A 24,587-nucleotide genomic window follows, 5' to 3' on the forward strand; every position below is an offset into this window, starting at 1 on the left:
TGTCTATGTTTGTGCTGATAAACAGTTTTTGATAACTACAGCTTTGCAATCTAACTTGAAGTCTAGCATTGTGATGTCTCCAGCTTTGCTTTTCTTTTTCAAGACTTTTCGCTCTTCAGGGTCTTTTGTGCTTCTACATAAATTTTAGAATTATTTGTTACAGTTCTGTGAAAACTGTTGTTGGTATTTTGACAGAGATTGCATTAAATGTGTGGATTACTTTGGGTGGACTCAACATTTTAACTATATATGTTTTTCCAATCCATGAGCGTGGAATGTCAGTTTCCATTTGTTTGTGTCATCTTTAATTTCTTTCAACAATGTTTTATAATTTTAAAGAATATAGGGCTTTCACCTCTTTGGTTAAGTGTATTCCTAGGTATTTTATTATTTTGGTATAATTGTAAATAGGATTATTTTCTTAATTTCTCTTTCTGTTGCTTCATTATTACTATATACAAATGCAACAGATTTCTCTATGCATTGATTTCTCTATGATAACCTTAATGAATTAATTTATCGGTTCTAGTAGTTTTTTGGTGGAGTCTTTAGGATTTTCTATATATAGTATCATGTCATCTGCAAAAATTTCAAGTTTTACTTCTTCATTTCCAATTTGGATGTTCTCTGTTTGTTTGATTGCTGTGGCTAGGACTTTCAGTACTACGATGAATAAAAGTGGTGAAAGTAGACATCCTTGTCTTGTTCCTGACCTTACAGGGAAAGCTCTGTTTTTCCCTATTGAGTAGGATATTCACTGTGGGTTTTCCATTCATGGCCTTTATTATAGTTGAGATCACTGGAAAATTTTAACACCCTGTAAAGTGAACATTCCTATGAAAATATCATAGGACTCTTTATTGGCTGGCCTTATAATTACATTAAAATCCTAACCCTTTATACCTTAGACTACAATACCTTATATGATCTAGTCCCTGCTTTCTTCTTCAAATTCACTTCCTGTCATTCCTACCTTTCCTATCAACAAAACCAGATTTTCCGCCCTTCCAATATGTCTTTTTTTTTTTTTTTCAACGTTTATTTATTTTTGGAACAGAGAGAGACAGAGCATGAACGGGGGAGGGGCAGAGAGAGAGGGAGACACAGAATCGGAAACAGGCTCCAGGCTCTGAGCCATCAGCCCAGAGCCCGACGCGGGGCTCGAACTCACGGACCGCGAGATCGTGACCTGGCTGAAGTCGGACGCTTAACCGACTGCGCCACCCAGGCTCCCCCAATATGTCTTAATACATTCCCTTCTTAAGGTCTTGAATTATGCTGCCACTTTGGCCTGGAAGGTTCTCTCTGCTAGAGCTACCTCCTGTGCATGGTATAAGTCTCAATAAAAGGTCACCTCCTCAGGGTGCCTGGGTGGCTCAGTGGGTTAAGCAGCCAACTTCAGCTCAGGTCATGACCTTGCAGTTCCTGGATTCGAACCCCACAACAGGCTCTGTGCAGACAACTCAGAGCCTGAAGCCTGCTTTGGATTCTGTGTCTCCCTCTCTCTCTCTGTCTCTCCCCTGTTCATTCTCTGTCTGTCTCTCTCTCTCTCTCAAGAACAAATAAACATTAAAAGGTGACCTCCTCTGAGGCTTTCTCTGCCTACTCTACATACAGAAGACACTTCTACTTTCTACCCTTCTGCTTTACTTTATTTTATTCTCAATACTTATTACTACATAAAACTATATTAATTTATTACTGTGTCTGTACCTTGTCTTTCTCCAAGCACTCACCTCTACTAAAATGTAAGCATCACGAAGGCAGAGACTTATATCACACACAGGAGTACCTGCCACATAGTGAGCACACTGTATTTGCTGATTTAACTAGGCATCTGGGCTGATCTCTCACAGCATAGCCTATTACTAATTACTACCCTCAGAGTCAAAGGCCAAGAAAAAGTCAAGCTGCAAACCATCTGAATTTATTAGTGGTAGATTTTTTTTTAAGGTGGTAAAGAATATGTATAATTGGGGTCTATGGTTAAAGCCAACTGATCTTCATACAAAAGTATGGACAAAAAAAGCTCATCTGTACAGTGTAAAAAGAAACTGGAGCATATTTTCAAAGGTACAATATACTAGTATGTCAGTGGTTTGAGCAGGGAATTAAAGAATTGCTCTTGCAAGGAATGGGATAAACTACATTTTATGCCCAATAAAGCATCATGACTTAGAACTTTATCCAAACCATTGTTTAGAGCATTAACAAAGTTAAATAGGTTTCTATAAATTCTATATAAAACTATTTATCTTTTTCTAAGTTTATCTATTTTGAGAGAGAGAGAGAGAGCACTTGTGTGCCTGCACAGAACCTGACATGGGGCTCCATCTCATGAACCATGAGATCATGACCTGAGCCAAAATCAAGAGTTGGATGCTTAACTGACTAAGCCACCCAGGCACCCCTATACAAAACTATTTAAATGTTTATTGTAGATCACTGGCCTGGAAATATAATGTTCAAAGTTTCTCAAACTTATTTGACCATGGAATGCCTTTCTTTAAACTACTAATTTACATATCTTGGAAATCAATTTGGGAAAAGCTTCTGCAGAGTTCATAAAGTTACTGTGTTAGCCAACTATGAGAGCCCACCATTTAGCCTGATCCTTAACTAGTTTAGAGAACAAGGTTTTTTTTCCAATTGCTTTATTCATTGAAGCTTTTAACCAAAATTGCCTGGTTCCTCTGTGCTTTTTAATTTTTTTTTTTTAAACATTTATTTATTTTTGAGACAGAGAGAGACAGAGCATGAACGGGGGAGGGTCAGAGAGAGAGGGAGACACAGAATCCGAAACAGGCTCCAGGCTCTGAGCGGTCAGCACAGAGCCCAACACGGGGCTCGAACTCACGGACTGCGAGATCATGACCTGAGCCGAAGTCGGCCGCTTAACTGACTGAGCCACCCAGGCGCCCCTCTCTGTGCTTTAATAGAATGTTTTCTTCTGACTCATATATTAATGTATTTATTTCCTTATATTACTACACTATATAAAGTCTTTAAATCTATACTGCATAAAGCTGGTGCAGCCACTCTGGAAAACAGTATGGAGGTTCCTTAAAAACTAAAAATAGAACTACCCTATGACCCAGCAATTGCACTACGACACATTTATCCAAGGGATACAGGTGTGCTGTTTCAAAGGGACACATGCACTCCAATGTTTATAGCAGCACTGTCAACAATAGCCAAACTATGGAGCCCAAATGTCCATCAATGGATAAATGGATAAAGAAGATGTGGTATATATACAGTGGGGTATTGCTCGGCAATCAAAAAGAATGAAATCTTGCCATTTACAACTACATGGATGGAACTGGAAGGTATTATGCTAAGTGAAATTAGTCAGAGAAAGACAAATATCATATGACTTCACTCATATGATGACTTTAAGAGACAAAACAGATGAACAGAAGGGAAGGGAAACAAAAATAATATAAAAACAGGGAGGAGGACAAAGCGTAAGAGACTCTTAAATATGGAGAACAGAGGGTTACTAGAGGCGGTGTGGGAGGGATGATGGGCTAAATGGGTAAGGGGCATTAAGGAATCTACTCCTGAAATCATTGTTGCACTATATGCTAATTTGGATATAAATTTTAAAAAATAAAATTTAAAAAAATCTATACTGTATAAAGCCTCTATATAGTTGTGGGCATCCTTGTCTTCTTATTAAATACAAATAGCTTCAGTACTTAAATATATAATACAATATTTACTTTAAATTTTGGTAAATACTTTTTTAAAGAGTTTTATTAATTTCTTCCTATTCCTATTTTACTTAGAACTTTTACTGTGGGGGTGGGGCACCTGGGTGGCTCAATCCATTATGTGTCTGACTTCGGCTCAGGTCATAATCTCACAGTTTGTGGGTTTGAGCCCTGCGTCGGGCTCTGTGCTGACAGCTCAGGGTCTGGAGTCTGCTTTGGATTCTGTGTCTCCTTCTCTCTCTGTCCCTCCCCTGCTCACATTCTCTTTCTCTCAAAAATAAACATTAAAAAAAAATTTTTTTTTCAAGAACTTATACTGGGAAAGACAACTAAATTTTATCAAATGTCAATGATATCATATAATAAAATCATGTGATTTGTAATTTTTCATTTGTTAAAGAATTATCTTAAAAATTTCTTGACGGTAAAATTTCTTAATTGTAAAATATTCTTGCATTTCTAGAATAAGCCTTACCTAGTCATGAGATACTATTAATTTAGATTAGCTGCTAAATTCCCAAAGAAATCAGAAAATTGATTTGCTAAAATTAGGAATGTCACTTTAAACATACATAATTTAAGTTTTGGAAAGATAACAAGACAAAAAACAAGTTAGAACTACATAGGTCTAAAATTTACCAGAAATTTTAATCAAATTGTCTTATCTTGTTTCAGTCATATTCTGTATAGATTCCCAAATTTTAGTTCCTATCAGATCAAATTAATTTTTAAATTGTGCTATGGGAGTAAAATTATACCTTTTGTCTGTTACTCTAAAGATTAATTCCAGAATACACAAACTATCCAAAAATGTCAATAGCAATTTTGAAGGTAAATGAGGCAAAATATAAATAACAGAAAGTAAAGATGAAAGACAAAATAGCCTAAAAACAAAATATATTTTATCTAAAATATGTGTTTCACCTAAATAACACCATCTATATTTTTTAATTTATAAAATTTTCCATTGCAATTTCTCCATAACATTACCTACAGTGCATTCTTGTGAACTACTCTTAATACTAAAAATTAATCATACAATTTAATAATATAGGGAAAAGCTGCTCAAATATTCCCTATAATATTCTTGAGTTCAAGGCCACCAGATACAATACAAAAGAATCTTAATAACTACTTAATCAATTTTTTCAGTTATTACTTCCAAAAAATAATAATTTAAACAATAAACTTTTATATTAGCTATTAGACTCAGAAATCAATCTTTATTATAAAAACTAATAAGTTATTAGTCACAACTTCAAAGTCATTTGAGTCCACTTAATAGCATGAGTCTGATCCATTGAGCACCCTAATAAACTGTACTGGAATTTATGCCAACTCTGATTTTCATAGTTTTATTTATTTAAACAAACCTTATACTATAAAAGTTAAGAACAAGAATATGTACTTTTTTTCAAGTTTTTACTTAAATTCCAGTTAGTTAAAATACACCATTATATTAGTTTCAGGTGTAGAATTTGGTGATTCATCACTTACATATAACACCCAGTGCTCATCACAAGTACTTGCCTTAACACCTGTCATCCATTCAGCCAATTCCCTATCCCTCCCCACCACCCTCCCCTCTTAGTTTGTTGTCTATAGTTAAGAGTCTGTTTTCTGGTTTGCCTCTCTTTCTTCCCGTGGTTCATCTGTTTAGTTTCTTAAATTTCACATGAGTGTGGGGCGCCTGGGTGGCGCAGTCGGTTAAGCGTCCGACTTCAGCCAGGTCACGATCTTGCGGTCCGTGAGTTCGAGCCCCGCGTCGGGCTCTGGGCTGATGGCTCAGAGCCTGGAGCCTGTTTCCGATTCTGTGTCTCCCTCTCTCTCTGCCCCTCCTCCGTTCATGCTCTGTCTCCCTCTGTCCCAAAAATAAATAAACTTTGAAAAAAAATTAAAAAAAAAAAAAAATTTCACATGAGTGAAATCATGTGTGTATTTGTCTTTCTCTGACTGACTTACTTTGCTTAGCATAATACTTTCCAGCTCCATGCAAGTCGCTGAAAATGGCAAGATCCCATTCTTTTTTATGGCTGAGTAATATTCCATTAATATATATACCACATCATCTTCATCCATTCATTAGTCAATGGACATTTGGGCTCTGTCCATAATTTGGCTATTGTTGGTGTATGGATGCCGTGTCTAATCATGCCCAAGCAGAAGTCTAGGGTTTCATTCTCTGGAGAGGTCTCTGAACTGCAGGATATAAGGCACATATCCTCACCCTTTCCCTAACCCTACCCTAAGCCCTAACCCTAGATGTGTGTGTGTGGGGGGGGGGGGGGGGGGGGGAGGACAAGAAGATGTAATGTGTATGTGTGTGTGTACACACACACACACACACACACACACACACACACACACACACACACAAAATGGAATATTATTCAGCAATGAAAAAGTATGAAATCTTGGCATTTCCAACAATCTGAATGGAGCTATAGAGTATTATGATAAGTGAAATAAGCCAGAGAGAGAAACACAAATACCATATGATTTCACTCACATGTGGAATTTAAGAAATAAAACAAATGAGCAAAGGAATAAAAAAAGAGAGAACGACAAACCATGAAACAGACACTTGACTATAGAGAACAAAACTAATGGTTGCCAGAGGGGAGGTGGGTGGGAGGATGGGTGAAATAGGTGATGGGGATCAAGGAGTGTACTTATGTAATGAGTACCAGGTGTTGTATGGAAATGCGGAATCACTATATTGTACAAATGAAACTTGGGCTCTGTGCTGACAGCTCAGAGTCTGCAGCCTGCTTCAGATTCTGTGTCTCACTCTCTCTGTTCCCCTCCCCCACTCATGCTCTGTCTCTCTCAAAATAATAAATAAACATTAAAAAAATTTAAAGAAAGTAATATTACACTATATGATGATGGAATAAAAGTAAAAACTTTAAAAAAAGAAAAAAAAAGAATACGTAAACATCAGGATTCCTAACATTCCACTTCCTACTTTACTGGCCAGCATGTAACAATACAAATATTAAAGAAAATACTGAAAGATATTAATGTATTAGGTGAATTATCAATAGTACTCACGCATCATTTGAACAAGTCATAAATTCTCCCTTTATTTTGGGATGCCATGAGCCAGTATGAAGCATTGCTGTATGACCCTTAAAAAATAAAAATACAGGAAAAAAGATATTTAAAAAGATTTAAAAATAAATAAAATGACCAGAAACTGATATGTCATGCTTTAAAGTTAAACTTTTTAGTCCTCCCAAGACCACACTATTTTAATTACAAACATAGTATGCTATGCCAATTTTATTTCATAATATGCTTTGTTTATTTCATTTTGTTTAATTCTCCATATAATTCTCCTGCCCAGAAATTAACACAGTGCTTATACAGAACAGGTGCTTAATAAGAAAGGAAATAGAGAGGAAACTGAGAGTCTCTCTTTAGGAAAGACGTAAATGGAAAAACCGTAGTAAGAGGGAGATAGGCCCTTCTTTAAAGACTCTTTTCTCAATGGAAAAGAAGAAAAAAAAAGTATTTGCAAATAATCAAGGCAAAAGCAAGAGGTTAAGGGAAAAAAATTTACACTTCTTAAAAATGTGTCCACAATCTTGATTCAACCATACATCTGTAAGAATAAATATGTGAGAAAAGGAGAGACATCTTTAAAATGATTCAAGATTAACCCTTCTAAGAGCATAATTTAAAAATACTGTAAATAAAATAATGTGATGTTGGCAAACAAACTGACACACAGAGAGTACATATCAAACATAAATACACACATACACACACATTTCCCCATCTAGGTGCAAAGTCAGCTAGAGTGACCTCATACGGTATGTTCAGATGGGGCAGAAAAGAGCCTAATACTTAATAATGGAAAAATCTCTTATTCTGAAAGAGTCCAAAAAAAAACTATGCTATAAGAAGCAAAATGTACATCTTTAAATGATTTAGAAGGAAAATAACTGTATCTCTCTGGAAAGAATGAATTGGAACTGGAGTACCCACACATAAACCTAGAGACCATCTACAGTCCAAGTTGCTCACAACGCCTCAAACAGGACCTGGCCAACTCATGACAATTTGCTTATGTTTACTGGGTAGAACAGGGACCACAGATGTGCAGTAGGGAAGCATGAACTGAAGTAATGGGACCAGATGGGAAGTCTGAGATTCCACTTTCCTCTCCTGAATTTAAGATTGCATATTTAACTATCAACTTGACATTTCCATTTGCATCTCCTAGGCATTTCAAACATAATAATAGGTGCATTAGGGAAATCTGTTTCTTACTGCCCACTTCATCTGCAATCAACTTCTTCCCTAGTTGCTAAAACTACAAACGTGGGGGTCATCCTTAAATACTACAATAACCATAAACCTAAAACCCTCTCTCTGTCCACCCAAATTCAATCCATTAGCGAGTCCTCTCACTTCAACCCAAAATACACCTTAAATCTATCCACTTTTCTCATTATTCCCTACTACCACTCTTGTAGAAGCCAACATTATCTCAGTTATTACACAGTAAACAGGTCTGTCACTAGTCTCTCCTTCTATTCCTGCGTCATGTGCTCCACCTAGCAATCAATATAGTCTTTTAAAAATACACCTCTGGGGCACCTGGCTGGTTCAGTTGGTTAAGTATCTGACTCTTGATTTCGGCTCAGGTCATGATCTCACAGTCATGAGACTGAGCCCTGTGTTGGGCTTGCCACCAAGCACAGAGCCTACTTGGGATTCTCTCCCTCTTTCTCTGCCCCTCTCCCATTCACGCTCACATTCTCTCCTTCTCTCTCTCTCTTTCTCTCTCTGAATAAATAAACTTTAAAAATAAATAAAAATATTTTGTGCACTTTGTGTATTTTAAAACATTCTAAAACCACCACTAGTTATTGTCCTCTACTGGCTCCCCAACCTCTTTCAATCGTCTACAACTACTCACATGTTCAGTCTCTTGCTTTCTTTACAACTGCACTTATTTTGTCCTCCCTCTTCCCCAACAGACATGAATCCACTGGCCTCCTTTCATTTTCTCTAATACAACCAACTCGTTCCCTGAATCAAGGCCTTCTCATATGCTTTTCCACTTGTGGAAAAGCTCTTCACTCTACTTTTACAAGACTGGCTTCCATTCCTTCAATCTCAGTTTACATGCCACTTATTCAAATAAGTATGACCTAGCTCTGTCTCTGCGTCCATATGGCCTATTCTGTTGTTCTCTTCCAATGTACCTGTCCATTTCCTTAATAACAGTCACCACGATTTATAATTCTGTATCTATTAACTTATTATCAGATTTCTGAAACTGCTGATGTTTTGCATATTCAGAAACAAACAAATAAGGCTGGGAGAAACCTAAAATTCAATATAAACAGAAACAAATCAACCCTACTGTATTTCAAGTGAACAATAAAAACACTGAAAGAATAAACTGAAGGTAATAACTCAAGTAACTATATACCCTGTACTGGATTAAATGGTGGCCCCCAGAAAGAAATACTCATGTCCTAACCACTGGAAGCTGGGAATGTAACCTTAAAGAGTCAGAAGAGAAGAAGACACGAAGAGGAGAAAGCTCTGAGAAGGTGAAGGCAGAGACTGGAGTTATGCTGCCACAAGCCAGGGAAAACCCGGAGTCGCCAGAAGCTGGAAGTAGCATGGAAGGATTCCCCTAGAGCCACTAGAGGGAGCATGGCTGTGTCAATACCTTGATTCTAAGACTTCTGGCCTCCAGAAATGTGGAAGAATTTCTGTTGTTAAGCTACTAACTGTGTGGTAATTCATTACAGTAATCCTAGGAAATGAATACATACCCTCAGGCTAACGACCAAAAGAACTATAGGGGTGCCTGGATGGCTCAGTTGGCTAAGCATCCAACTCAGGCTCAGGTCATGATCTCATGATTGTGAGTTCGAGCCCCCTCCCTGACCCCGTCAGGCTTTGTGCTGACAGCTCAGAGCCTGAATCCTGCTTCATATTCTGTCTCTATCTCTCTCTATCCCACCCCTGCTTGTGCACTATCTCTCTCTCTCGATTATAAATAAACATTAAAAAAAAATTTTTTTAAGACCAAAAGAACTATAAATAAATATTTAATTCTAGTTAATATATTTGTTTCTTTTTTGCAGTGGTATGCATTAACAATTCTGAAACTGCTTTCATTACAACGAAGAATTAAGCAAATGAGGAAATATGCTGAGGACCATGAGAGTCACCTTTCCTGCTGTTAGAGAAAGGAGCTCCAAAAGTGGAAAGAAGAAAGACTAGAAAAAACTCTATGGGTTTTGACTGAAATTATGGGTATCAGTATGAACCCATGATTTCTAACAGGTAGATACAAATATAGGTGTGTGTGTGTATGTAAGTTATTATCTAGCTTTGTATGCTGAGAATGACTAGTAGGAATGACACCCAGCAACCCTAGGACAGAGATCCTAGTTTCTAAATTGCATTCTCCATTTAAGAGGAAACCAGACTCCTTGGAGAGAAGTTTGATTCTTGTTCAAACAACATGAACACGGAACATGTGGTTTACCAAAAAACAAGCAAGTGCAAAAATGATGGGGATATATTAAAGAATAAAGTGCAGGTTAAGGGACTTCCACTGGGACAATTAGAGCATCAAAATAAATAACAAAAGTAATAGATTAAATAGTAATAGTAAAAGCATTTACTAACTTAAGAACTCCTGGGTGAATATTAATAAATAAGTAAGAGAAAACTCTTCCTTACCATAGAATGATAACTAATAAATATAAAATGAATGACAGAGTTAGAAAAATCACCATTTTACAATCATCACAGTAATAATTGATCCAGGCAAGAATCATCAATGGATGCTAAAACTAGCAAAGTCTGGTAATGAACAGGGTATTTCCATGCTATCAAAATCTCCCTGGAAACTGCTTAATAATTACAAAGAGAAAATAGTAGAGAAGAGATCTGTTATTACACTACCTGAAACAAGTCATCCAAATTAACATCACCAGCACTGCGATGCACAGGTAGCATGTACTTCGTGTTATGAGGACGCAAGAAGGACCCAATATTGTTTCTGTGACAGCCTTTCTAGAAATGCATACCCAAACTCTCATGATGAGGAAAACCAGACAAAATCAAATCCTACATTTCTTGCTACATATTTACAACTTCTACACATTTACAAAAGAAATGGCTTATAGTTTTCAAATATACCAAAGTTTCTTTTAACAAAGGCAGAGAACTATTCCCAATTAAAAGAGACAAAAGCCATGGCTACTGAACTGGTGGGAATATAATCAAAAAGGAGATTGTTGAGATAACCATGGACTACAGATTAAATAGTATTTCATCAATGTTAAATTCATAGTTATGTAAAAATATCATATTATTATTAGGAAAACCACACTGAAGAATTTAGGAGTAACGGAACAAGATGTCTGCAAGTTATTTCAAAAGTCGGGGAATATTAAACGCACACATATAATTCTAATGTATGTGCAAATACGTATGAGTGTGAGTGAGGGGGGTATATAAGTGTGGGGGATGGAAAGAGAAGGACAGAGTTTGTGTTAGCTGAGGAAGGAAGACAGGAGGGGATGGGGGAAGATAAAGTAATGGGGCAAAATATTAACAACTGATGAATCTGAAAAAAGGGTATAAGGAAGTTCTAGGTACTATTCCTATAACTTTTCTGTTAATTTGAAATGATATCAAAATAAACACTTAAAAAAATGTCCTGGCTGCTCTGTGAAGAAAAGCTTGTTGCAAAATCAAAAGAGGAATTAAGAGGGCCACCTGGGAAGCCAGTGATGTGGTTCATCTGAACAATGACAGTCGCTTGGACTAGGGCACAGCAGTAAAGTGTTCAGAGGTAAGATTTGGGATACATTTTAAAGAGAGAGACAACAGGTTTCCCTAAAGAACTGGATCTGGGTTGCAATCACAGATGAAGCCAAAGTTTGTGAATTAATCAAGCAACTGTTGTGTAAATGGGTGACTATATAAATAACACATCATTCTCTCTGGCCATGAAGAACATGAACTCTCTTTTGTGTTTAGGAAATTCCCCAAAATATGACTCTTGGTAAAAGACAGAGACTACCTCTCATAGAGAAGTGGAAAAGTCAGGCTCTATCTTTGCCAGCCTCCCTTACAGATGTGACACAGGAATGCAATCTAGCTCTGCCCATTACATTCCCTTGAGCTGTGACTTAAGGACAAGGGAGTGCTATCTTTCCCTGTTAGCTCATTTGGGCCACTGTAACAAAAATACCATAAACCGAGTGGCTTATGAACAATAAACATTTGTTTCTCACAGTTCGGGAAACTGGGAAGTTGAAGATCAAGGTGCCAGCAGATTTAGTGTCTGAACTCCCTAGTTCACAGAGGCCATCCTTTTACTATAACCTCATATGGTGAAGGGGTAAGAAAGGTTTCTTGGGACACTTTCATAGGGCACTAATCTCATTCATGACAGCTCCACTTTCATGACCTAATCACCTTGCAAAAGCCCCACCTTCTAATACCATCACCTTGGGGTTACAATTTCAAAATATGAATTCTGGGGGATACTCGGTCTAAGGAGTAGTCTGGGGATGATTTTTGCCTTCTCTGTCTCCCGACTTGGGTTCTGGGGCAGTCTACAACTAACAACTGAGAGCAAGAGCAAACAAAGTTCCAAAAAATGGTTCCACTCTCCAGGGCATAGGGGTAGCAGTGGGGGTGAAAGGCCTGAGGAACAAAGTTCTTGTGATCTGACCTACCCTATGCCAGCCAAGCACAAGCAACAAAGCTACCAAGTCTCTCCTCAGTGTTGGCACCAGAAATGGAAGTAGTCCGAACAGGTTAAAGAATCGATTTTCTTCATTTCACACCAGCCAAGTGCTGGCTCTGGGGTGATACTTCTCATCCTCCCACCCAGCGGCAGTGGCCCTGTGAGGTCATTACAGCAGATGAGTGCCAGTAACAAAACAGTGGCTGTTGTCTCAGTAAGAGGAGCAGCCCTTCAGAGAAGATACTTGCTGGCTCTCCTAACCCAAACCAGGAAAAAGCCAGCAACAAAGAGGCATGGTGCCTCCTCCCCTGAACCAGAAGCAACAATTACAGCAACCGCTGTGCAGCACTTTTGACACTCCATGCTTTCTAGAAGGCCAGTATTAACAAGAAAGCAGATCACCTACCAACATATGTAGAATAGAATCCTTCTGATACTCTATGCTTTACCTCGGGAAAATGCCAACAACGGGTAGCCACACTGCCTTTTCCCACCAACACAGAGAAACAGCTGCTGTGGGGGCGCCTGAGTGGCTCAGACAGTTAAGTGTCTGACTCTTGGTTTTGGCTCAGGTCATGATCTCACAGTTTGTGAGTTCAAGCCCCATATCAGGCTCCGCACTGCAGTGAGTAGCTTGCTTGGGATTCTCTCTCTCTCTCTCTCTCTCTCTTCGTCCCTCCCCCACTCTCAAATAAATAAACTTTTTAAAAAAGAAAAAACAGTTGCTGTGGGTTAGAGAAATTTTTATTTTTCACCTCAGTCCAGCTTTGCCAGGAGGCATAAGCTACAGTATGGGAACTGCTACAATGCATAAGAGTGATTTTCCAGCAAGAACATCAGAACAGAAACCCGTGAAAGACAGTAAAGGGAAAATCATAGGGTGAAGGGTTTAAAAAGCTGGAGAAAAATGTCCTTTAAATCTGTACAAAAAGTCCTGCACTCACTCCTGAGGTGTACTGTGTGAAACCTACCAGAATCAACCTAAGAAAAGCATTGAGAAGCGAACATGGTATGGACCAGCAGCCAGGATCCATATGGATCCCTGGATAACATGTACATGGGGCAAACCAGAATAGCATACAAATGCCTTGAAAATTAATACTGCAAGGAAAAACAGCTCACAGGAGGCAGGTCAGGATTTAGAGTCTAAAACTAATCAGGTTGACCCTCAGCCAAAAAAGCAACTTCACAGACAAACAAATGAAAACCCACCATTCTCTAGAGGTTTTGGACAGGACTCAGAATACCAGAACACAATGTTCAAAATGTGAAAGATACAGCCCAAAATTAATCATACAAAGAACCAGGAAAATCTAACCAGCTCCCAAGAAATAAGATAAAAGATGCCGACCACAAAATGACCCAAATGTTGTAATCAATATTTTAAGAAAAAGACTTAAAATCAGTGTTTATGACCATGATACATAAAGGAAAGCAAACATATCTGAAACAAATGCAAAGATATAAGTGACCAGCAAAGAAAAATAAACTATTAAAATGGAAACCTGGTCATATTGAAAAATAAAATAATGGGAATAAAAAATTCACTGTAGGGGCCCAATAGTAGAATGGATATGTCAGAGGAAAGACTCAATGAACTTGAAGACAGATTAATAGAAATAATTTAATCTAACAGGAAAAAATGAGCAGAATCACAGAAAGCGCTGAGACAATATCAAAAAGTTTAGTACTCGTATTACATACGACTTAGGAGAAGACAGTTAGGTACAGACAAATATTTGAAGAAATAATAACTAAAAATTTCCCAAAAATGGTGAAGGAGGTAAATTTACAGATCCAAGAACTTCAGTGAATACCAAACAGGATGAACAAAACAAAACAAAAAAATAATAATAATAAATAAATAAATGTTTTAAAGCCTACGCCTTGACACATAATAAACTATTAAAGTCCAAAAGAGAAATAGGGGGAAAATTTCAAAAAGCAAATATAAAAAACAACACATTACATAAAGAAAAACAAATACTTGAATTACTGCATAATTATTCAACAAAAATAAAGCCAGAAGACAGTGGACCAACATTTTTAAAGTGCTGACAGAAAAATACTGCCAAGTTAAATGTATAGAAAATGTACTTTGGGAATGAAGGTGAAATAAAGACACTGCAAGATGAAAGAAAACTAAGAGAACTTGTCACCAAAATAAATGTGACAGAAATTGGAAATTGATCATAAATTTTATATGGAAATTCAAAGAGTAGCTAAGAAATTCAAAAATTATTTTATTATTTCAAGAATACTTACTATACAGTTGGACCCCTACTTCATACCATGCACAAAAATTAACTCTAAATGGATCACAGACCTAAATGTAAGAGCTAAAACTATAAAACCCTTGGAAGAAAACATAAGCATAATTCTCCATGACTGTGGGTTAGGCAATGACACTAAAGGCACAAAACAAAGGAAAAAATAAATTGAGCTTCATCAAAATTTAAAACTTTTGTGCTTCAAAGGACACCATCGAGAACATGAAAAGACAACCCAAAGAATGAGAGAAAATATTTGCAAATCATATATCTCATAAAGGACAAATATCTAGAATATATAAACTGTTAGAACTCAGTAATAAAAAGACATATAACCCAATTTTAAAATGGGCCAGGATTTGAATAGACATTTCTCTAAAGAAAATTTACAAATGGCTAATATATACACAAAAAGATGTTCAACACAGACCACAGAGATACCACTTCGCACCCTCTAAGATGATTATTAAATAACAACAACATGAGAAACCACAAGTGTTGACAAGGATGTAGAAAAACTGTAACCCTCAAACACTTCTGGTGGGTAGGTAAAATGTTATAGGCACTTTGGAAAACAGTCCGGCAGTCCCTCAAAATGTTAAACACAGAGTTACCATAGGACCCTAAAATTCCACTCCTAGGTATACATCTAAGAGAAATGACAGCATACCTCTGCACAAAAATTTGTACATGAATGTTCATAGAAGCATTATTCATAATAATAAAAAAGTGGAAACAGCACAAACGTCCATCAACTTGAGAAGAGATAAATGTGGTATATTATTTGGCAATGAAATTAAATATTGATACAACATGGATAAATTTCAAAAACATGCTAAGTGAAAGGGCCACATATTGTATGATTCCATTTTCTGATATCCAGAAATGCCAAATCTATAGAGACAGCAGATTAGTAGATTAGTAGTTGTGCAAGGCTTCAAGGGGTGGTAGACTTGGGGATGCTGGCTAAGGGACAGGGAGTATTTTATTTTTAATAGTTTACTTCTTAGGACAGTTTTAGGTTCACAGCAATATTGAGAGGAAGGCACAGAGATTTTCCATAAAGCCCTTGCCCCCCACATGCATAGCTTTCCCCTATTATCAATATTCCCCATCACAGTAGTACATTTGTTACAACTGATGAACCTACACTGACACACCATTATCATCCAAATGTCAGAGTTCATATTCAGGTTCACTCTTGATTTCGTACATTCTATGGATCTGGACAATTTATACTGACACATATCCATCATTATAACATCATACAGACTAGTTTCATTGTCTTATCCCACAGACTAGTTTCATTGTCTTAAAAATCTTCTGTGCTCTGCCTAATCATCACTCCTTGCCCCTTACCCCTGACAAACATTAATCTTTTTATTGTCTCCAATAGTTTCTTTTGGGGATGACAAAATGTTCTAAAATGGATTGTGGTGATGGCTGCACACTCCATGAATATACTAAAAACCACTGAACATAACGAACTAAATGAGTAAATGTGATGGTTTATATATTCAATCTCAACATTAAAAATTAAAAAAGAAAGACTACTTCAAGTGAAAGGGAAATAATTACAAAGAGAAACTGGAATATAAGCAATGAAAGGACAACAAAAGAAAGGATAAATACCTGAGTAAACAGAATAATATTTTTCACCTTTAACTTTTGTTGAGAACAAAAATTATTATCGTTGCCTGATAGGATTTTCAACATATGAAAACGGAACATACAACAACTACATCAGGATTGGGGGAAGAGCCTATGTGGTTGCACAATTTCTATTTTTCACTTGAGATGGTAAAATATTAATTCACTTAAAATACTATACAAAGGGCATAATTAAAATCCAACAGTTAAAAAAAATGGAATTCTAAAAATACTCAGATAATTTAAAAGAAATTAGGAAAGATGAGGCACTGAACAAAGAACAGAAAGAATCAAAAGTAATAAAATGGTAGAACTAAATCCAACCCTACCAATAATTACATTAAACTTAAAATGAGCTAAACACACCAATTAAAAGACAATGATTACCATCATACATTAAAACACAAGACCTATCAATTAACACTTCTTTCAGGAATCTGACTTGAAATACAATGACACAGAAAGATTAAAAACTAAGAGTTGAAAAAGATATAACAAGCACCTTGCCTCAGGGCCTTGCATTTGCTGTTCCTCTTTCTGCATGGCTCCTCAGATACCAATGTACCTGGCTCCCTGGAGGATCCTTTATCCAGACCTCACCCTGAATGCCAATCCCTCAGAGACCTTCCTGAGTACTCTATCTAAAGAAGTCCCTCGTTACTCTCTATCCCCTTAATCTGCTTCTTCATAGCACTTATTACTCTCTGGTTTTGTTATACAGTATATGTTTTGCATATTTTCATGTGTCCCCACTGGCATATAAACTGCATGAGGGTTTTGCCTCCTAGACATTCAATAAATGTCTAGACACTCAATAAATGTTATTGAATAAATCAATACCAAAAGAAATATACCAAGCAAACAATAATTTTTTAAAAGCTTGAGGTGCGGCTGGGTGGCTCAGTTGGTTAAGCGATTAACTCTTGATCTTGGCTCAGGTCATGATCTCACGGTTGTCAGTTTGAGCCCTGCATCAGGCTCTGTGCTGACAGCCCAGAATCTGCTTGGGATTCTCTCTCTCCCTGTCTCTCTCTGTCCCTCTGGCACTTGAGCTCACTCATGCTCTCTCTCAAAATAAATAAAGACTAAAAAAAAAAAAAAAAAAAAAAAAGGCATGAGTGATTATATTAGCATCACACAAGGTAGACATCAGAACAAGAAAAATCGCCAGAGACAAGGAGGGACATTATATAATGATAAAAGGATCAATTTACCAAAAAGACAGAGCAATTGTAAGTATACATGCACCCAATACAACAGTTTCAAGACATGAAGCTAAAACTGAAAGAACTGAAAAGACCATTGAAAAAATAAGCACAAAGAAAATGAGCAAGGATACAGAACTCCATGAACTGACTTAACTTTATATAAACAGACTATTCTACCTGGCAACAGCAGAATACATATTCTTCACAAGTGCACACAGAACAGTAACTAAGATAGATCATATTCTAGGTCACAAAACAAACCTCACCAAATTTAAATCCAACCATATCAATAATTACATTAAACTTAAATGAGCTAAACATTCCCATAAAGGACTTAAACTAGAAATTTGTAACAGAAAGATGACATAAAAATCCCCAAATATTTGGAAATTAGATATTATGCTGCTAAATAATCCATCAGTAAAAGAGGTAGTTCCAAGGGAACTGAATGAAAATAAAAATATATCTCAAAATTTGTGGTATGCAGCTAAAGCAACGCTTATAAGGAATATTATAGCACTACATGATTCTATTTAAAACAAGGGGCACCTGGGTGACTCAATCGGTTGAGGGTCCAACTTCAGCTCAGGTCATGATATCGCCATTCACAAGTCCGAGCCCTACATCAAGCTCTGTGCTGGCAGCTCACAGCCTGGAGCCTGCTTCAGGTTCTGTGTCTCCCTCTCTCTCTGCCCCTCCGCACTCACACTCTGTCTTTCTCTCTCAAAACTAAATAAACATTAAAAGAAGAATTAAAAAAAAGAAAAGATAAAACAAGTCTCTAATTAAAGCATCCACCTTAAAATACTAGGAATTCTAAAAAGAAATAGGAGGCAAGCAAAAGGAAAGAAAGCATAAGAACAGAAATCAATGTTGAAGACAGAACTACAACAAAGAAATACAAATGAATGAGATTTAAAAAAATTGCTCTTTGAAAAAAAATCAATAAAATGGGAAAACTTCTTGCCAGACCAAGAAAAAAGAGAAGACACAAATTGCCAATATCAGGAAAAAGAGAAAAAATATGAGCAATGACCTTAAAGAAATATTACTAATAATTCTATGTACATAAATTTGCAACTTAGAGGAAATGGACCAAGTCCATGAAAGTCATAACCTATCCTATCTCAACACAAGAACAAAGAAATAACATGAATAGTCCTGTACTTATCAAATAAATTGAATTCATAAATTTTTTGAAAACAGGAAAAAGAAAACTCCAAGCTACACTGGCAAATTCTACTAGACATTTTTAAGTGATGCCATTTATAATGGCTAACAAAAAAAAAGTAAATTTTAAGTGTAAATTAAGTATGAATTTAATAAAATCTGTTCAGGTGCTCTATGCTAAAAACTATAAAACCTGGAAAAAGAAAAAAAAAAAGACCTAAATAAATAAGAGATATACTGTTGTTGATGGACTGAAAGACTCCAAACAGTTAAGATGTCAATTCTCTCCAAATGATCTTTAGATTCAAAATAATTTCAAACAAAATCACAGCAGGGTTCTTTGCGTATATAAACAAGATGACTGACTCTAAAATGTATGTGAAAAAGAAACTAAAATAGCCGAAAATCAAAACTACAATGAGATATATCACCTCACACCTGTCAGAATGGCTAAAATCAACAACACAAGAGACAACAGGTGTTAACAAAGATGAAGAGAAAAATGAATCCTCATGCACTGTTGGTGGGAATACAAACTGGTGCAGCCACTATGGAAAACAGTACGGAGTTTCCTCAGAAAGTTAAAAGCAGAACTACCCTATGATCCAGCAACTGCACTAGTTACCCAAAGAATACAAAAACATTAATTCAAAGGTATACATGCACCCCAATGTTTATAGCAGCATTATCAACAATAGCCAAATTATGGAAGCAACCAAAGTGTCCAGTGACTTATGAATGGATAAAGAAGATGTGGTATATATACACACACAATGGAATATTACTAAGCCATAAAAATGAATGAAATCTTGCCATTTGCAGCAACATGGATGGAGCTAAAGAGTATAATGGTAAGCAAAGTAAGTCAGAGAAAGACAAATACCATATGATTCCACTCATATGTGGGATTAAGAAACAAAACAAATGAACAAAGGGAAAAAAAGAGACAGAAACCAAGAAACAGACTCTTAATTATAGTGAACTGATGGTTACCAGGCGGATGGGGGAAATGGGTGAAATAGGTGATAGGCATTAAGACGTGCACTTGTTATGATGTGTGTGTTGTATAGAAGTGTTAAATCACTATATTTACACCTGAAATTAATATAACACTGTATGTTAACAAACTAGAATTAAAGTAAAAACTTAAAAAAAATAAGAAAGAAACTGGAGCGCCTGGGTGGCACAGTCAGTTAAGCATCCGACTCTTGATCTCAGGTCATGATCTCACGGTTCAGGAGTTCGAGCCCCACATGGAGTTGCCCACTGATGGTGCAGAGCCTGCTTGGGATTCTGTTTCTCCTTCTCTCTGCCCCTCCCCTGCTTGTTCTGTCTCTCTCTCTTTCTCTCTCTCTCTCTCTCTCTCAATAAATAAATAAACTCTAAAAAAAAAAAAAAAAAAAAAGGAAAAAAAAGAAAGAAACTAAAATAGCCCAAACAACTAAAACAAAGAACAAAGTTAGAGCACTCACACCACCAAATTTTAAGATATCCTACAAAGGTGCAATAATCAAGGCAGTATGGTATTAGTGAAAGGGTATACACATAGCAATGGAACAGAATAGAGAGTCTCAAAGTAAACTTTATCAAATATCATCAATTTATATTTGAACAAATATGCAAAGGCAATTCAGTAAAGAGGGGTCAGTCTTTTCAACTGATGATACTGAAATAACTGGTCATTTATATGCCCAGAAAAAAAAAAAAAAAAAAACCTTGACATATTTCTCACTCATTATACAAAAATCAGCTCAAAATGGATCATAGAATGAGTGTAGAACATTAAAGAGTAAGACTCCTATAAGAAAAATGGATGAAAATCTTTGTGACACTGAGTTCGGCAAAGTTCTTTGACCAAACCCGAAACATGATCCATAAAAGAACTGATAAACTGAACTTCATCAAAATTTTAAAAATTTTACAAAGAGAATGAATAGACCAGGCACACAATGGGAGAAAATATTTACAAGTCACATATTTGAAAAAGGATATACACCCAGAATATTTTTTGAACTCTCAAGAATAAGAAAACAAAGATTCCCTACTCCCCCAAAATAGGAAAAAAAACTTTTTTTAATTAAATGGACGCTGCACCAAAGAAGATATAAAATAAAGACAGCAAACATGAAAAGATGTTCAACATCATCAGTCTTTAAGGAAAGGCAAATTAAAACAACCAACTGCCATTAAAGACCTGTAAGAATGCTAAATTCCAACCACCTGACACTTCCAACCTCCCAGCTGCTGGCAAGGAGGCAGAGCACCAGGACCTCTCATTCACTGCTGGTGGGAATACAAAACAGCACAAACCATTTTGAAAGATATTGGCTGATCTGACCATATGAGATAGCAAACACACTCCTAGGTATTAACTCCACTGATTTAAAATTTTATGCCTACACAAAACCTACATGCAAATGTTAATGGCAACTTTATTCATACAACTCTGTTGGCAAAACACGTTGGACAATGGGGCAGATGTGAGGTGTCAGGGAAGAGAGGAGTCAAGTAGAACTCAAAGGTGTTTCAGCTGATCAGCTAGTGAGTGATGATGTCATTTACTGAGATAAAGATGACTGCAGTAGGAGGATGTGTAGAAAGAAAAGTCACAATTTCCTTTTTGCGTATTTTGTGTTAAGATGCCTATTATACATCCAGGTGAGACTGTGAAGTAAGTAGTTGGTCCTACTGGGCAGGTGAAAAAACAGGCCAAGAAACATAAATTCATAAGTCATCAGTGTCTATACGTGACATTTAAAGCTGATGTGGGAAACAAAGGCAAAAGAAAAACTTAAATTTCCTTGTAACTTACAGTCCATTCACAAGCCCTTGAAATAGGCAGAGTGACCTTCCCCTGGGGGCTCAGCTGCCTAAATGTTGACACTTTGCTAAGGGCAAAAGGCAATCTTAGCTTAACATTATCCTAACCTCTTAGGATCCTGTGAGTCTACTTTAAACATAAAGAAATTCCTTTGGAAACTTCTTCCATCTTTACCCCGCAAGATATACGTTAGTAATCATCCTCCACACACGTGACCCACTGATACACATTTGAAGGTCTCATGACTGAGGGTTTGCTAGACAGTAATAAATGACCTTTTCCTAACAACAGCTAGCCCTCTCAGGGCCATGGAAACCTTGTCTTCAAAATTGCTTAGAGGCTTGTGCTGTCCCTAACCCCCTCAACCTGATGGTATATAATCAGTCACCCAACACAACCCCAGTGCAGCTCTTTCTACCCACAGGTCCTGTCCCTGTGCTTTATTTTATTTTATTTTGGGGGGGGGGGGGGGGGGGCTTTAAAATTTTTTTAATTTTTAAATTTTTTATTTTTTTATTTTTATTTTTTTTAATATGAAATTTATTGTCAAATTGGTTTCCATACAACACCCAGTGTTCATCCCAACAGGTGCCCTCCTCACTTTTTTGCTCCAAAGACATCCCAAGAATTCTTTCTTGACTGTTTGCTCCGAACCCCGACGTTTCCACATCAAAACCATGTGACCAGATGAGATGAATCAGGAAGCAGATGTAAATGCTAGAGAGGGTTCAGTATGAGCTGGACACCCCAACATTCGGATGCTGGAGGACAGAGGAGGAGCAACAAAACCAGAGTGAAAAGGAACACTAAATGAGGTAAGAAGAAAACTGGGAGAGCACAGCAAATCAGAAGTCAGGTACGAAAGTGTTTCAAGAAGTGTAGTGATCAACTGTGTCAAAAGCTGCTGAGAGTTATGGATGGTATCATGAGAACTGAGAACTGCCCATCAGATATGGCGTGATGGCAAGCCACCATGAACACAGAAGTGAGTTAGGTTCCCTTCAATTCTGTGTACGTAAGATATTGAAAGCTAATAATTAGTTGATTGGCTGATAGATTAAAATACATAGGATTATCAGGGGCCCCAGTAATCTCTTTCCAAAACAGAAATTTGTCAGACTATGCTTATTTAAGAAAAAAAAAAAAAAATTTCTAATGCCTAGCATTAAACAGCTATCTAGTCTAGTTTCACCCCGTTAAATATGTGCCTCTATAGCAGGAAAACAGCTCATGATTTGCAATTAAAGGAACACCCCAATAAACCAAGACATACATGCCTGGCTCTGAGGACTTCGAATCTAACTGCCTTGGCTTCCTCACTCTTGCAGACTACTCCATACGTGCATCCTCCTCTGCTTAACTGAGTCCATCCCCCCTGACGTCTCTGCCTGGCCCTGCAATCTAATGGTTGGTATGCTTACCTCCCAGCCAGTTCCTACTTTACCATTTTCCTCTCCCACACCCAGACTCAGGGATTCTACAGAGAGATGCTGCTCGGTCCAGTGCTTAGAACATCACTTCCTATACTTTGAACAGCAACCCAACAACTCACCAACACCATGCAGGTCTTAATGGCAGGCCCCAAAAAACAGGTCTTTTACTGACATTTGTTGCTTAAAGTTAAAATAGCATCTTGTAATATAAAGGATATTTTTTAAGAGGACCAAAAAAAAAATGATCTCTATTACAGAAGATATTAAGGTAAAAGGAACATGAGGTCACCTTAGCTGTTGAGTATCCAGAATACAAACACAAATAATAGGTTAAACTGTAAAACATCTAAAAGACTATGAATGTTGTTTCTTGTTTGTAAAGATAGGAGCATGACAAAGGCAATGGGAATGTTAAGTACCCTTGTGTTAAAACAGTGACCAAAATTAGTCATAACAAAAATCAAGTTCAACTAAGGATTCTTAAATGGATCTAAACAGATTCAGTACTATGGCTAACATTAGCGGAAAAAATTTTAAAGTGACACCTATTAAAGAAAGAACAGCCAGTGACAAAAACAGTTTTTCATCAAATAAACTAGTTTTTCTCTCTTTTTTCCTGTATCTAAACATAGACACTCCTGAAAAAAATCCCTTCATTTAACAGACTTAACTGGAAATAGCCTAGAAGAATTAACCATCCATTTTTTCTCATAAATAGGTTATGCTTTCCCTGAAAAGAGGACATTACTGAACCATGATCAATATTGGTTTCCTCTAAACACACACACACGCAGATGGGAGACAATCGGCGGGGGTGGGGATGGGGGTGGGGTGCTGATTTATACTATTCTGCACATACTCTTATGGCTACCACATAAGAAAAACTGTAAAACAGTTGCCCTGATGCAGTGCCATCTGTAGTCACTGAATGAGGTGAGGCTCTGTGACCCACCAAAATGAAAGTACCCATGTCTTTCTCATGGTGAGCTAACAGGCAACTCACATGATGAAAGGAAATGCAGCCAAGAATATAGTGTGAACTTCGATCCAAAAGTTCTTCACCAGAGACCATTCATAGGCTGTTTTAGGAATCACCAAAGTTCCTAAAATTGTCAGCAAAAATCTGTGTGCATATATTTTGCTGCAGAAAACATTTACAGCTTTAGTGCAGGAGTTGGCAGACTTTTTCTGTAAAGGACCAGATAATGAGTATTTTAAGTTTTGTGGGCCACATGGTCTCTGCTGCAACTATTTAACTCTACCACTGTAGCACAAAAGCAGGCACAGACAATAGTAAATAGTAAATGAACAGGCATAGCTGTTTCCAATAAAACTTTTATTTACAAAAACACGGTGCAGGCTGGATTTGGCCCATGGCTATAGTTTGCCGACCCCAGTTATATTCCATCCATCCTCTTAGTCATTTTCTTTTTTACTCAAAGACTCAAGTTCAAGTCTTTCTAGTTCCTGAGCAATTTTAAAATCCATTTGAACATATTCAAGACATAACTTCAGTCTTCTTTGATCTACTTAACTCCAATGACCTCTTCTAACACTTTTCAACAGCCCCAACTAT

General features: G+C 36.9%; 1 protein-coding gene across 1 annotated transcript in view; it reads right to left on the reverse strand.

Moving 5' to 3' along the window:
• Positions 1–24,587, reverse strand: part of WDR70 (WD repeat domain 70) — a 301,738-nt gene that overhangs the window by 179,419 nt on the left and 97,732 nt on the right. Inside the window, exon 9 of the mRNA XM_045439868.1 lies at positions 6,771–6,847. Coding sequence (XP_045295824.1) covers positions 6,771–6,847 — 77 coding nt within the window. The remainder of the gene's footprint in view (positions 1–6,770; positions 6,848–24,587) is intronic.

Source organism: Leopardus geoffroyi, chromosome A1, assembly GCF_018350155.1.
Source record: "Leopardus geoffroyi isolate Oge1 chromosome A1, O.geoffroyi_Oge1_pat1.0, whole genome shotgun sequence".
Classification (NCBI taxonomy): domain Eukaryota; kingdom Metazoa; phylum Chordata; class Mammalia; order Carnivora; family Felidae; genus Leopardus; species Leopardus geoffroyi.